Source organism: Eptesicus fuscus, chromosome 21 (assembly GCF_027574615.1).
Source record: "Eptesicus fuscus isolate TK198812 chromosome 21, DD_ASM_mEF_20220401, whole genome shotgun sequence".
Lineage (NCBI taxonomy): Eukaryota > Metazoa > Chordata > Mammalia > Chiroptera > Vespertilionidae > Eptesicus > Eptesicus fuscus.
The window spans coordinates 11483273-11499537 of record NC_072493.1 but is presented as its reverse complement, the minus strand read 5'-3'; the positions used below and the strand labels follow the sequence as shown (position 1 = coordinate 11499537).

At 38.5% G+C, this 16265-nt stretch overlaps 1 protein-coding gene across 1 annotated transcript in view; it reads left to right on the top strand.

Moving 5' to 3' along the window:
- Positions 1 to 12071, top strand: part of NFAT5 (nuclear factor of activated T cells 5) — a 125014-nt gene extending 112943 nt beyond the window's left edge. Inside the window, exons 13-15 of the mRNA XM_008139960.3 lie at positions 96 to 2604; positions 3237 to 3480; positions 4151 to 12071. Of these exons, the coding sequence (XP_008138182.2) occupies positions 96 to 2604; positions 3237 to 3472 (2745 nt within the window). The 3' untranslated portion in view covers positions 3473 to 3480; positions 4151 to 12071. The remainder of the gene's footprint in view (positions 1 to 95; positions 2605 to 3236; positions 3481 to 4150) is intronic.
- Positions 12072 to 16265: the final 4194 nt, after the last annotated feature.

The following is a 16265-nucleotide window of genomic DNA, read 5'->3' as shown; positions in this document are numbered from 1 at the left end:
GCGTATGTTTTTAGACTAATATTAATTTTTGAAGTATCACATGAGCTCATTTAATGGTTATTAATTAATATTATTTGGGAATTTTTATTTTTCAGACTACGAAGACAGTTGGATCAACTCAACAAACATTAGAAAATATCTCTAACATAACAGGAAATGGCTCTTTTTCATCATCATCATCTTCTCACTTACCCTCTGAAAATGAAAAGCAGCAGCAGATTCAGCCCAAGGCATACAATCCAGAAACCCTGACAACTATCCAAACACAGGACATTTCACAGCCTGGTACCTTTCCAACAGTTTCTGCTTCTAGTCAGCTGCCTAACAGTGATGCACTACTCCAGCAGGCCACACAGTTTCAGACGAGAGAAACTCAATCTAGAGAGGTATTACAGTCAGATGGAACTGTGATTAATTTGTCACACCTGACTGAGGCATCACAGCAACAGCAGCAGTCACCACTACAAGAACAAGCACAGACTTTACAGCAGCAGATTTCATCAAGTATGTTCCCATCACCAAGTAGTGTGAGTCAGATACAGAACACGATTCAGCAGTTGCAAGCAGGAAATTTTAGCGGCAGTACTGCTAGTGGCAGCAGTGGAAATGTTGACTTGGTTTTAGAGGCACAACAAGTTTTAGAGGCACAACAACAGTTATCTTCAGTTTTGTTTTCTACTCCAGATGGTAATGAGAATGTTCCAGAACAGCTTAGTGCAGATATTTTTCAACAAGTCAGTCAAATTCAAAATAGTGTAAGCCCTGGAATGTTTTCCCCGACAGAGCCAGCAGTCCATACCAGACCAGATAATTTAATAGCTGGAAGAGCTGAAAGTGTTCACTCACAGACTGAAAACACATTGTCTAATCAACAGCAGCAGCAACAGCAACAGCAGGTGATGGAATCATCAGCTGCAATGGTGATGGAGATGCAACAGAGTATCTGCCAGGCCCAGATTCAGTCAGAATTATTTCCTTCAACTGCTTCAGCAAATGGAAATCTTCAGCAATCTCCAGTTTACCAGCAGACTCCTCATATGATGAGTGCATTATCTAGCAGTGAGGACATGCAAATGCAATGTGAATTGTTTTCTTCTCCTCCTGCAGTTTCTGGAAATGAAACTAATACAACCACCACACAGCAGGTTGCAACCGCTGGCACTACCATGTTTCAAACGTCAAGTTCAGGAGATGGAGAGGAAACGGGCACACAAGCAAAACAGATGCAGAACAGTGTCTTTCAGACCATTGTCCAAATGCAACATAGTGGGGACAGTCAACCTCAAGTTAACCTTTTTTCATCTACGAAAAGTATGATGAGTGTTCAAAATAGTGGTGCCCAGCAACAAGGTAATGGTTTATTCCAGCAAGGTAATGAGATGATGTCACTCCAATCTGGGAATTTTTTGCAGCAGCCTTCTCATTCACAGGCTCAGCTTTTTCATCCTCAAAATCCTATTGCTGATGCTCAGAACCTTTCACAGGAAACTCAAGGTTCTATTTTTCACAGCCCAAGTCCTATCGTTCACAGTCAGACTTCTACAACTTCCACTGAACAGATGCAGCCTCCAATGTTTCACTCTCAAAGTACCATGGCTGTGCTACAGGGCTCTAATGTTCCTCAAGATCAGCAGTCAGCCAACATATTTCTTTCCCAAAGTCCAATGAATAATCTTCAAGCTAACGCAGTAGCCCAGGAAGAACAGATTTCATTTTTTGCAGCTCAGAACTCAATTTCTCCACTTCAGTCAACGTCAAACACTGAGCAGCAAACTGCTTTCCAACAGCAGCCTCCAATATCACACATTCAGACCCCTATGCTTTCTCAAGAACAGGCACAACCCTCCCAGCAAGGTCTATTTCAGCCTCAGGTATCCCTGGGCTCCCTTCCTCCTAATCCAATGCCTCAAAACCAACAAGGGACAATCTTCCAGGCACAGCACTCAATAGTTGCCATCCAGAGTAATTCCCCATCCCAGGAGCAGCAGCAGCAGCAGCAGCAGCAGCAGCAACAGCAGCAGCAACAGCAGCAACAACAGAGCATTTTATTCAGTAATCAGAATACCATGGCTACAATGGCATCTCAGAAACCACCACCACCAAACATGATATTCAACCCAAGTCAAAATCCAATGGCTAATCAGGAGCAACAGAACCAGTCAATTTTTCACCAACAAAATAATATGGCCACAATGAATCAAGAGCAACAACAGCCCATGCAATTTCAGAACCAGCCCACAGTTTCCTCACTTCAAAACCCAGGTCCTACCCAGTCTGAATCGTCACAGACTTCCTTGTTCCATAGCTCTCCTCAGATGCAACTGGTCCAGGGGTCACCCAGTTCTCAAGAGCAGCAAGTAACTCTTTTCCTCTCTCCAGCATCCATGTCTGCATTGCAGACCAGTATAAACCAACAAGAGATGCAACAGTCTCCTCTTTATTCCCCTCAGAACAACATGCCTGGAATCCAAGGAGCCACATCTTCACCTCAACCACAGGCTACTTTATTTCACAACGCTACAGGAGGCGCAATGAACCAACTACAAAATTCTCCTGGCTCATCTCAGCAGACTTCAGGAATGTTCTTATTTGGCATTCAAAATAGTAAGAAATTCTTTCTAATTTCTCATTTCTTAAATTTATTGGTTTAAATGGTCAAAGTATTATTATTATTAGAAGGAAGCAAAGCACAGTGGTTTTAACAACACGGATTATAGTTTGTCAGAACTGAGTTCAAGTCCCAGTTATACCAGGAATAGACTGTGAGATCTTAGACAGGTTATTTGACTGGCATGAACTTCAATTTGCACATCTAAAATGGTGGTAATATTACATACTTGACAAGGATATTGGGAGGATTAAATGTGGTAGTGTATGTGTTTGCCACTTTAACCTATGAACTTGAAAGGAAAATGAAGAATGACAGAAAATCTCAACCAATTTAAGTAGTTTCCAAGGAGGTAGAAACCCATCTTTAATGTTTATGTACCAAGGAAATTATATAGAACTCGAGATGATAACTAGACAAACTTGTGTTTGTATACTGCTAAGAGGAAACCAAAGATGAATATCAGTACAGTACTTTGGCGGCGGGGGAGAGGGGGTCAGGTGCATCGCTTTTAGTTCTATGCTGAGTGAACACCGTAATGACTTACCCCCAGCAACTAATTCATATCTTCTTATGAATCTTAAGAGAAAGTAACTAATCAGCTTCTCTATTTAAAATGTCTCTGCAGACTGTAATCAGCTTTTAACTTCTGGACCAGCTGCATTGCCAGATCAGTTGATGGCCATAAGTCAGCCAGGCCAACCACAAAATGAGGGCCAGCCACCTGTGACAACACTTCTTTCTCAGCAAATGCCAGAGAATTCTCCACTAGCATCCTCTATGAACACCAACCAGAACATTGAAAAGATTGATTTGCTTGTTTCATTGCAAAACCAAGGGAACAACATGACTGGCTCTTTTTAACTGGATATGTAAGTATTGCATTTTTGCTTTTTTTATTTTTTATTGAAAAGCATCAATGAATTTATTATTCCCAGCAGATTTGGTTAAGTAAATATAGTGTACTCACCAGGTGGTACTTTTTTTACTCTGAGTAAGTTACTCGATATGTGATAGCTTATGGTCATATTGATACTGGGCATTCCGCCCTAGACAGTTTGGCTCAGTGGATAGAGTTGCCAGCCTGCGGACTGAAGGGTCCCAGGTTCGATTCCAGTCAAGGGCACATACCCAGGTTGCGGGCTCAATCCTCAGTGGGGGGGGGGGGGGGGGCGTGCAGGAGGCAGCCGGTCGGTGATTCTCTCTGATCATTGATGTTTATATCTCTCTCTCCCTTTCCCTTCCTCTCTGGAAGCAATAAAAATCTATTTAAAAAAAAATACTGGCCATTTCTTCTGGCTCTAAACTTCTTTGCCTTGGAATGACAGAAAATCTGATGTATGTATTATATATTAGATATAATAATGTCTCGTTTCTCCTTTCCTTGAGGAATAAATATTGAGTCAGAAAACTGTGGAAGTATAAAAATTATAAAGTGTCATCTATAATACTGTAATATACTTTGGGATCATTCAGGGTAACAAGAACTTTATAAATGCTTTCCCTCACAAGTGAGTTATATTAAATGTTTTCTTTTTTTAGAAATTCCATGAAGAAAATCCTGATTCCAAGATGTCCTGAGATCTTGTGATTCCATGAGGATTATTGAACTGTTACTTTAAAAACAAAATGAAATATGAAAAACTGTGATTGAGTAAATGGATAGATTTTACTCTTGCTGCAAAAGAGCACACCTATGCTGCCTGTTGCAGTGATTAGCCACCATCGTTAACATGTTCATATTTTCTATTCCTAATAGCACTGATGACTGAGAATCTGCTTGAGTTTCCAGCTGACAGAATTAATTGTTGCTATTTTCCTAGGGGCTATTTAAAAGTACAGTTTAAATTTAAAAACTGGACTGCTCAGTTGTTATTGCTATTAGAAAATAATCCATATTGTCATGTTTACTTTTGTTCTTTGTCATTTTTTTCCTGCATTGTTTTAGTCAAATAACAGCTTTTGAAAAAGGAAAATTCAAATAATAACTAAGGCTGTGATTTTTCAATATAAAAAGCACAGCTATTGGCCAAAGTGAAGGAATCCTTTTTCAGTTTTTATAGAAAACTGGAGAGGTAGCATTCTGACAAGTAAGCTGTATTAAGAGCTTTACACAGATAAGAGGCTTCTTTATCACAAAGGCAGACAACACACAACTGGGAACAGCTGGAGTGCTATTGATTTTATTTGTCAGATTGTTGTTTAATTCTCTGTATTTCTGATAAGGAGTTCAGCCATAAGTACACAGAAGAATAATTATCTTGCTCTTTAAAAAGTGAAGGGGATAATATTATGGTAAATTATGTTCCGATATCCTCCTGAAGTAGTTTAAATTGACACAGCAATTTAAATCTGTTTTTTTCTTACCCCAGTCTTGTGCTGGTTGTTCCCTTTTTATATTCATCTATATTATTCCCCTCCTTTTCACTTTATTTTAGACAATTGGTAAAATATTCCTAGCTTTGTGACCCTGTAGCATCTTAAAGGAAAAGGCCACTTTGACCTGGGGTAACCCAGTAAGTCCTGCAGCACAGGTAGGGGCTGTAAAGAGAGCTGATTTTCAGGAATGAGGAGAGGTGATTCCTGAGAAACAAAAAACAATGCATTTTTCTCCATGAACGGTGCTGTTCTGAAGTCTTCAAATTTTTCCCTCTAATGGGAAACAGTATAAATTTTAATTTTTAAAAGGCAAAGTAAAATTTCTTGAAGCATAACTTCTCCGTGAGCTGCAGTGAGTGTAATTCACGTGTCACCTCAGTGCTTTACAGTAGTGGTCACTATCTGATGGTTCCCACAAGCCTTAGGCTTTACAGGGTCATGTCACAAATGAAGAATTAACTTGTGTTACATCTATAGACAGCAAAATAACACACTCCAGAAATTGTAGTTGTAGCAGTTATACAGTTTTGGGTGTTCTTATCACCCATGGGATGCTTGCTTCTCATTACAACCTGTTGTCTAGACACATGCTTATGTCTTATTTTTCTTTTGGCATGTAGAAAGCTGTTAATAACAGTTTAAGGCCAAATTGTGTGTGGCTTCTATATGTAGATAAGATGTTTTGGTATCTTGTCAGTTTCATTTATTTTTTAAGTGTACAAAAAATAGCCTGTTGATTGCTTGTTGAAGGCTATTTTTCTGTTTGTTTTTGTTGTTGTTTTCTATCCTATACATTTAGTTAAACTTAGTGGAATTGTGGTCTTGATTTTGTTTATACAGACAGATTTTCCCCCTTTTTTGTGTGATCTTCCTTGGTTCTTTGAATGTGCTCTTCTAATTCTTTTTTTCTCTTTGTACTCATATATTCTTCCCATCACCCCAACCTTCCTTTCTCTCTCTGATTGAGAGGCATTGAATTACGTTTTCAGTAGTACAGGCTTCTTGCCGATATGAAGGGAACTTTTCAGAAAGAGACCTACTCTGGGTCATTTAATTTTGAATACAGTTTTCAATCGTTCAAGTTTTGGATGGTTTATATCTAATGTGTGTTTCATTTTTTTGGAAAGCTATATTTTGTATTTAGGAAATGGTATACTATTTTGCTATTTGTACTGAGTGAGTACATTGGCATAAATATAGAAATTTATATATATACATATATATAAACTATTCTTTTTTGCCACACATTTTTGTGGTAAATTTGTGAGTTTGTCTGATGTTCTACCACAACGTGGCGTCTGATAACAGTGAGGGGGGGGTTTGTTATGTCTTTATTGAGTATTTAAGTATCTTTTGAAACAAATAACCTGTTTATCTGTGGCCATTCCATCAGGCAGTTCTTTGTTGTTCCTAGTGGGCTAAAGGCAGCTTACTGTGTGTTCGCTGGATATTTTACTCAGCAAAATGTTAGAGTAAGGAAACCCATCTAGGCAGTTGTGTCAAATGGTGTTTCACAGAATGAGCCATTCAGTCTTTGCTCACTATATATTTAATATTTTATTATTGTTATTATTATTAATTGGCTTTCTGTGTTCTATGCTTTTTTATTTATAAAGACACTAAAAATGTTTGTAATTTTAATAACATTTTCCCCATCTTGTAATATCCAGAGCTACTTTATAAATTCTCTGAACTGAAAGCTTTTCCTCAATATATCTCTTCTCCCCCCACACCTATCGAGAAAAATTACTCAATATAGTTCAGGTTATGAGAAAGACACCAGCCACACAATCCAGCGCTTCAGTTTTAAAATGTAAAACTCCAACTGCAGAGGGTTAACAAATTCCAGAAAGCTTATCCAGCAAGTATAAAAATAAGTAGAAATAAAATACTGTAAGTTTATTTCTGAGTTTTCTGAAATTTTTTCTAAGAGATTATACAGGAGACTCGGGAAGTCTTATTTGTTCACCAAATTCTAATTAGAATGTTAACATTGCTCTATGGATGAAGTGGTGGCAAGAAGACTGGCTGTGTGCTGATTTCTCTTGTTTAGCAAGAGGTTTATCATTGTAAAATGCTGATTGCCAATGCCAAGTCACCAGGGACCAATTTTCTGTTTTATAATATCTAAGTTTAGAACAGAACATACACCTGAATGGTTTGATTAGACAGAAGCAGAAAACCCAGTTTTTATTTTCATAAAATTTGTGGTTATTTATACAAGGGCTGTGCTATGCTACCATATTCTTATTCAATAATGATGTTATATATATTTTTTTTAACATTGTTAAATGTTCTTTACCCCTAAAGGTCAATGTTAGGTACAGCATTCTGAATATACAATTTGGTTACAAAAGTATTTATCTTCTTATTGGAGAGTTAGCTTAGTGGTCAGTGGTTGATACTTGTGCTAATAATACAGTTTCCAGATTACTGTTACAAGTTATTTATGGCAGAAGGTCCTAAGTAAGTTATGAACCACATTTTATTCCTTTGTATTGTTCCATTCAATTGTTCTTGCTTTTAGCAACTAATGCTTGGAGCTTATCTCTGTGTCTGTGTTAGTGTTTGTGTGTGTTTTATTCCTTACTGTCATTCCATTATATATCCACACCAACATGGGAGAAGATAATTAGAAGTCATATTTTGCTTCTGAGCTTTATCATGTTACTTTGTAGTTAGAGTCATGTTGTTATTTAGCCAATGCAAATCTGTTTTCACCAGTCTCCCTAGAACAGGTTTTGTAGAGGGCTTTGTTGTTACAGAAGCAGTATTAATGAGGGACCTTCCTTCCTTTTTCCCCTCCTTCCTTTCTTTTTTCCTTTCCTCTCATCCCTCTCCTCCTCCTTCTTCTCTTCCTCCTCCTCCTCCACCTTCCCCTCCTCTCCCTCCTCCTTCTGTACTGTATACAAACACCACTGTATATGCTATAGTTGGGAATTTCATTATATGTGCATTTCTGGCCCATCAGAACTTCATTTAATCTGCTAAGGGGAAGTAGTGTCCAAGGAAATGAGAAAGTAGTTATAGCTGAGTCCCTCTAGAATTAAGATAATTCCTTTTGACTATTTAAGCCATTCTAGATGCTTGTTTTGGAAAAGTAAAATCTGTTTAGACTCAGCACTAATTAAAGAACAGAATTAAATGCTTTAATTAATAAGTCCAAGTCTCAAATTCAATCTGACTTAAAAATATTCACCAGAAGTAACTTGAGAATTTTTCATCTTTCTGGTGAAGTTTTTTGTTCCAATATCTGTTTCCTACTTGATTTTTTTAATCAATTGAAAATTATATTAAGACCTGTGAGCTTTACTTAGCTTCATGACCACAGGCTGCATCCCTAACCAAGACAACCATGTTACAGCTGTATGCCTTTGGTTATATGCAGGGAGGGACTTAATGAAAGCGAGAGACTGAATAGTTCAGCAGCTTTATTAGAATAATAACTCAAAGAATATACCCTACTAAGTGGTTTAGTAAAATCTAATAACATGTATAAAAAGGTTTTATCCTCTGCTTATTTGTATCAGTAGAGCTAAATTGTAGAGATAATGTTCCTTAGTGTAGTAAATGTCAAAATAATACCTACAATGTAATTTGTGAATTGTCCTAGGGCTGTAATTACTTCTTTAGTCCCCATTGATTTTCATGCCATTCTAGCCTCACTTATTAATGAAATTATATTTTTATTCTAGTTTCTCTTTTGGACATTTTAAAATTAATATAAATATCTAAATTAAATGAGAGAGTGTCTTTTACCATGATAGTGTCCCTCTTTTTGTAGTTTCCTTTTTCACTATTGCCAAAAATACATACATTATTTTAATAGGTCCCAGTTTGAACTTTTCCATGTAGTCATTCTCTTTTCTTCATTTCTTTCTTTTCTTTTTGAAGGTCTAATTGGTTTTATTAAGCAATTCATGAATTGGGCAGCATCCCATTTAGCAACCAGAAGGGCACTATAAGGGGTTATGCTAAATGGAAGGTTTTTATAGCTCTTTTTCTTAACACAGGAAACAACTTCATAAGTTTCTAATTCCTTTTTGCATAAGAGTAACAGAAAAGATACATTACCAGAATCATTCCTGTGAGGGAGGGTAAGTAAAAGATTACAGAATTATACTATTTAGGTTTTATATAAATTAACTAAATTTGTCTTCATCTCAGCCAACTAATGATAGGTCTTACCTGAATGCTAATGAAAATTTTACTACCTGTGAGACTCCATGCACACAAATGTGTGTAGTTAAATTTCAGGAGGTGTTCAAAACATCTTCTGTGACCTTAATTAGATGAGTGAAAATTCACAAACACATAGTTTAAATAAAGTCTGGTAATGTCAGTTTTTCTAACTAGACAGGGCCAAGTAATTAATTATAGTGCACTTCTTGCTCATCAGAGCCTCAGTAATCTAACTATGAAAAATAGTGTTAAAAGAAATGAAGAAGTTACATTGGAGTCTCTCCAGATCTGAGATCTGAATTGAGTGACCCTCTGGTTTTTGTTAATTTTGCCTATGTTCCATCCAGCTCCTTATCACGGTGGTGGTGCCTGAAGAAAGGACCATCAGCAACAGGTCAGGATAGAATTAGCTTTGGGATGAGCTGCTTCCTCATGTGAGTATTCCATGGTTGTTAGTGACACTGAAGACTGCAAACATTTATGCAATATTCCTAATACCATATTGATATTATGCACTTTAATCATTCCAAAGAAGTCAAGAATACTGTAGAGTGATGATTCCTTCTTAATGAATACATCTTAACTATTTAGAATATTTATGCCCCTTTTTATTTTGGACAGTAACTTAGTATAAGTGTTATGTGAATATTTTCTAAAATGACTATAGTAGGACTTAGACTTTGAAATGTAATTGACTATAAGGGGAAATGATTACACTTCAGAAAATCATTTTAGAAACAATAAAATGATCAGCTTGCTAATCTATATGTTTGAGAGTTAATTAAACGCAACCCTCTTCCTATATATTTTATGTCATGTACATAAGAACATTACAGTATATAGTTTTCTACATATATAATATGTATAATCCAGTGGTTCTCAAAATATGTCCTTAGCCTACCAGCTAACATCAGTATCACCTGGGAACTAGTTAGAAATGCAAATTCTTAGGGCCTCTCCCAGACACACTGAATCAGAAACTCTGGAGTGGGGCTCAGCAGTCTGTGTTTTAACACCCTCCAGGTGATTCTGGTGCATGGGTAAAGTTTGAGAACTATTGGTATAAACTATTTACAATAAGATCTAGAAAGCTGTTTTTTTCCCTACTCACATAGATAGTTATACTTTGTTCTCTATGTAAATTCAGCTTGACCTGGTTATTCATAATCCTTTATTGGCAATGATAACTTATTCTCCATGCTGCTTATAGTATATTTTATGTATATATACAATTAGTCTAGTTATTGATAATTCAGTTAACTTAGTTGGGCATATTCCTACCACTTACTAAAAAGTTTACATTAAGTGACTGATTTAAAAATATAGGTGCAATGTTTTATATTTCTTTTAATTGTTATGACATTTAAGTAGCTAATATAATTGACAGGTGCTAAATTGTTCTGTTTATGCATAAAATGGGTACATTGTGGGCAGTGATAATACAAGCTTTTTTTTCATTGCCTCTTATTTTACCAGCAGACAACAATTTTGGTGTGGCTAGGCCAACTCTCAGAACAAATTTGTCATTCCTATATTTATATTTGTATCTGAGATATTAAACAAGATGGCTGGCCAGATCAACAAAGCACCTTATTTAACTTCTTTTTTTTTGAATACATGAAAATTCTTTAAAAGTAGCTTGCTTAGTATGAGAACTGCTGCAGTAGTTATAACTATCCTTGGAATTTATGCTTCAGACAACAATTATTTACTAAAATAAATCTTAAGACAGTAATGCATTATATAATTTGGGCATTTCTCCCTTGTCAATGTATGCACCATGGTAAATATAAACTAACCACCACAAGTCAAGTGACTTATGCATTCATTTTCATCTTCCTGTGTAATTTGATACCTCTGTAATTGTTCTAATCTTCCTCCCGCTGTTTACAAATCAATTAATTAACTCATGAAAGAAAAATGCACATTTCAAAATAAAACTAATTTTATACTCTATAAAAATCACACTGCTTAATACTAGCAGTGGAAATGTAAGTGGCTTATTCTACAAACTATGGTGCTGGCAAATACATAGGCAAACTGTTGGGAGATGCTCTAGCTACATTCCTCCTTTCTTGTTCCCTTTCCTCTCTCTCCCCCACTTGATTGCTTAATAGTATTCCTGTACCCAAAACACTCTACCATAATTCTCTTTGACTTTAACTTGTAATATCTCTTTCAAAAGCCCATATTTAAGCCTCATATCACCCCTGCTCTTTTTTTCCCCAGAAGTCATTTGCCTGATTTGAATAGCTCATGGGGATCACTTGTTATTTTAGCTAATGAACCTCAGGACAGCACACACACATATACACACACACCCCATCTCAGATGTTTGAGAATGGGATTGGAATCAGACTAATGTGTTCAATAAAGAGCTGTCCTGCACTGAAGTGATTATGACTTTAGGGACTACAAACTGATTCCAATGACATTCAGCTTATTTCTTTTCATCTAATGAATGTATCTTCTCACCTTGTTCCCTTACTTCTAATTGATAAGCTCCAAATAGTTGCTAATTTTTTGACAACTTTTACTTCGTCTTTTTAATAAATATATTACAAGTATTTCATTAACCTATTCTCAAGTGGTTTAGCTACCATTCTGCCATTTAAATTTTATTTGCTTGAGCACACTGATCAACCACTGAACTGCCTTCTTCCATTGTCCTACAATGACTATTTTTGTGTATGTGGCTTTCATAGTTGGGGATGCAGAGCACTGACATGAGATATTTTCAGTTTGTTCTCTGGGGGAATTTTTTTTGCATCTATGTTTTTAGCTATCTGTGATAACTTGTTAAATATTAAAAAGATATTTTGCTTCTATTGAACATTTGTATACTCGCAACTATATTTCTGTAAACAGCTGCAGTCAAAAATAAAAAAATTGAAAGTTTTCATTTTGCAGTGGGTAACTGTCTTTTTTTCCTCAAACTTTGTGGACGAACTCGTATCCATAAATGTCATTTTTGAGCAGCAGAATGCCATTTTGCTGAAATTATAAAATCATTAGGAAAAGGTATGAAATATAGAAATATTTTCAAGTAGTTATTTTGTGCCTACTGTTAGTGTACAAAGTGCTTAGTGTGATCAATTTTTTGCTCGTTTTACCGAGTTTAAATGTTTCATGCTTAGTAAAATAGAACATACACATAGCAAATCATGTAGCATGGAGGTGCTTTTGATGAACATTAAGTCTCCCTAGCCTTCAGTCCCACATCCAAAAGCAATCTCTTTTTATTCTATTGGCAGTTATTTCCACATGTATAAATTAGTGTTTACTAGAATGTAACATATAACATCATATCCCTCAAAATGATTTCAGGTGATACATGGGAAACATTTTTTAAAAACATAGTATATGTTTTAATGTACATTAGAAAAAATATAATGTATACACCTACTAGACTATAGGGAGATATGAACCAAATTAAAGAAAAATATTAAGACTTGGCTGGTGTGGCTCAATTGGTTGATCACAGTCCCATGTACCTAAAGGTTGCCAGTTCAATTCTCAGTCATGGCACATGCCCAGGTTGCAGACTTGATCCCCAGTAGGGTGTGTGCAGGAGGCAGCCTATCGATGTTTCGCTTCCTCTCTCAAATCAATATATATATTTTTAAATATATTAAACATCCAGGCCGATGTGGCTCAGTGGTTGAGCTTTGACCTATGAACCAGGAGGTCACAGTTCGATTCCTGGTCAGGACACATGCCCGGGTTGCAGGCTAGATCCCACAGATTGTGCAGCTGATCCATGATTCTCTCATCATTGATGTTTCTATCTCTCTCTCCCTCTCCCTTCCTCTCTGAAATAAAAAAATATATACATTTTAAAAATATATATGTATATTAAACAAATACTAATACAGATGACACCTGGATATTATGAATATGATATATAAGAAACTGGTATTTTAGTACTGCTTTAGACTGTGTTGGTTCTGCATTTTTTATTTTTTATTTTTAGGGAGGAAGGGAGAGAGAAAGAGAAACATCAATTGGTTGCCTCCTGTATGCACCCTGACTGGGAATTGAACCCGCAATCTAGGTATGTGCCCTGACCAGGAATCGAACCCACAGCCTTTTTGGTTTAGAGGATGACACTCAACCAACTGAGCCACAGGGCCAGGGCAAAAGTGACTGAATTTTTAACATATCCAAATGTATCTAAATGAATTGTCACTTTAGGAGGATTAAGTTAATTTATATTAAATAAATTACATATATAATTTATTTCAACAATGTTGCCAACATTCAAAATATGTTTAAAAGTTGTCTTCTTTTGGCTATTGACTTTACCAGCACTGGAAAGAGAATAACCAAATGAAATTTAATAACTAAATATCAAAAATACTTTGGTCCAGCCCTAGCCAGTTTGGCTCAGTGGATGGAGCATCAGCCTACGGTCAGAAAGGTCCCAGGTTCGATTCCGGTCAAGGGCACATGCCTGGGTTGCGGGCTCGGTCCAACGTGCAGGAGGCAGCCAATCAATGATTCCCTCTCATCATTGATGTTTGTACCTCTCTTCCTCTTCCTTCCTCTCTGAAATCAATTTTAAAAAAATATTAGAAAAAAAATACTTTGATCCAGAAAAACAACATATGTGAGCAAAAGACTGATCTGAAGATGAGACTGCAGAGGCCACCAGAAAAGCCGATGCAGTCCTGGTTTATGTAATTCAAATCACAGTATCCAGAGCAAGGGAAGTAGTTGTCCTGTTTTACTCCAGGCTGGTAAAAGTACTGCTCTGTCATCTTGTAAGGAACAAATTCTCAGCAGCCAGTCTTATAATCAGACCTATAAGAACTGAAATACCATTTATCCTGCTTGTGACACAACAGGAACTATAGCAGTACAAAAGCAGCTACAGTCTCTCAACAGCAACACTGAATGGTCTTGTTCTGAGGAAGAGGTATTGATTGCTACTCTTGCTCTCTATTTCATGGTACCATTGTCCCTGCTTTTACTGAGGCAGTATAATGTAACTAGAGGCCCGATGCAGGAAGTTTGTGCAAAGAGTAGGCCTCCCTTACCCAGAAGCACTGGCTTCCCTCTGGCACCCGGGACCCAGGCTTCCCTCAAAGCCCCGGCTTCATCCGGAAGGTCGTCTGGAAGGACGTCCAGTCTAATTAGCATATTACACTTTTATTATTACAGATATTTTAAAACATAGGCTCTTGAGTTTGCCTTCTTTAGGTGGAATTTTGGCCCCTACACCTATTTAACCTCTCTATTCCTCAAATTCTTATCTATAGCGTGGAAACAAAAATTGGACTCTCTTCAGAGTTTTTTCAAGAATTAAGTCAATTAATCCATGTAAAATTACTTAGTTCCTAGCACACATAAATGCCTAATAAGTGTTACCTTGTGTTATTATTACTAGGCCTGTTATTACTCTGTTCTTCTGTCTCATGTGCACTGTATCCCATATCCTTTTGTCTTTTCAAAGACATATTCCTTTGTCCCCTTTTTCCAACATCAAAACCTTCTCTCGAGGAAACCAAGATGGCGGCATAGGTTAAACACCTAACCTACAGCCTGGCACAACAATTTCAAAAATACAACTAAAAGTCAAAACGGACATCATCCAGAACCACAGGAAAGCTGGCTGACTGAAATGCCCATAACTAGAAGGAAAGAGAAAACCACAAGAAAAAGAGGAGCCGTAAAAGCCTGAGGTATGGAGACACGGGCGGAGACACGAGCACGCGCGCCTGCGGGGAGGACGGAGCCAGAGAGGAAGGGGCGGCTGACGGCCTGGCCGGCGTTCTCTAGCAGGAAGGAGATAAAAGCTCCAGATTGTGCTGAACCCCAGCTCCGACTGCACTGAACCCCAGTTCAGGGCGAAACCCTGGGAAGCCAGGCTCATGCTGGGGGAATCTGGGCTGTGGGGCGGAGGCACAGAGGAGCGGCAAAAGGCAGAGCTCCAGAGGCGCGCACGGGAATGTGCGCAGAGGACAGACTGTTGCCTGTGCCGCTGAATTGCCCTAGCGGGAAGAAGACAAAAGCTCCGGACCGTGCTGAACCCCAGTTCCGACTGCACTGAACCCCAGTTCCGGGAAAGACCCTGGGAAGCCAGGCTCATACTGGGGGAATCTGGGCTATAAGGCGGAAATGCAGAGAAGCGGCGAAAGGCAGAGCACCGGAGGCATGCGCGGGAATGTGCGCAGAGGATGGTCTGTTGACTGTGCCGCTGGATTGCCCTAGTGGGAAGGAGACAAAAGTGCCAGACTGCGCTGAGCCCCAGTGCCGACTACACTGAAACCCAGTTCCGGGCGAGAATCTGGGAATCCAAATTCATTGGGGGAGAGACTAGACTGTTTGGCAGTGGGCGAAACTCCAGGGCACTTTTCTCTCAGAGGTGTTTGCAGGGAGTACAGAGGGACACTGAGACACAGGAACCTCATAGGGCGGGGCTGACGGGAAGCCAAGGCTGTAGGCTCCACCCTGTAACTCCGCCCCATCCAAGCTGAGCACAGAGGCTTTTACAATTTTGCAAGTCTAGTTGAATAAGGCTGTTTCCCGGCATAGACACAGCTGATCCTCACAGACAATTGGACTGGAGGTCAAATCCTCCCAGTGTACCAACAGCAATCAAGGCTTAACAACACCAAGACTTTGCACTCAGCCCACAAAGGGGGGTATCAAGAGCGACCACCCAGGAAGATTGGGGAAGCTGAGCAATAGAGAGGCAGCCAAAAGGTGAAGACACCAAAGCAGGTCACGAATAGAAGGGATGAAGGAAAGTAAACTAATGGACGACACGGTGTTCAGAACCACATTTATAAGGTTACTTAAGAATCTTCTGGAGGACCAAGATGGCAGCATAGGGCAGACATCTGATTGTTGCCTACCACAACAATTTTGAAACTACAACTGGAAAACAGAGCAGACACCATACAGAACAATGGGCGGAAGAACTGCTGTGAAGGAATTGACTGATGGGAGTTGGGGTCGGGAAGACGAGGCCCCGCTGGGTCCCGGATCCAGGTGCACTCGCCCGGCGACTGGTCGCCGCTGCAGACCCGAGTGCCGCCGCAGTGACCTCGTATCAGCCTGCCGCCACGCACCGGGCGCACTGGAGCTTCGC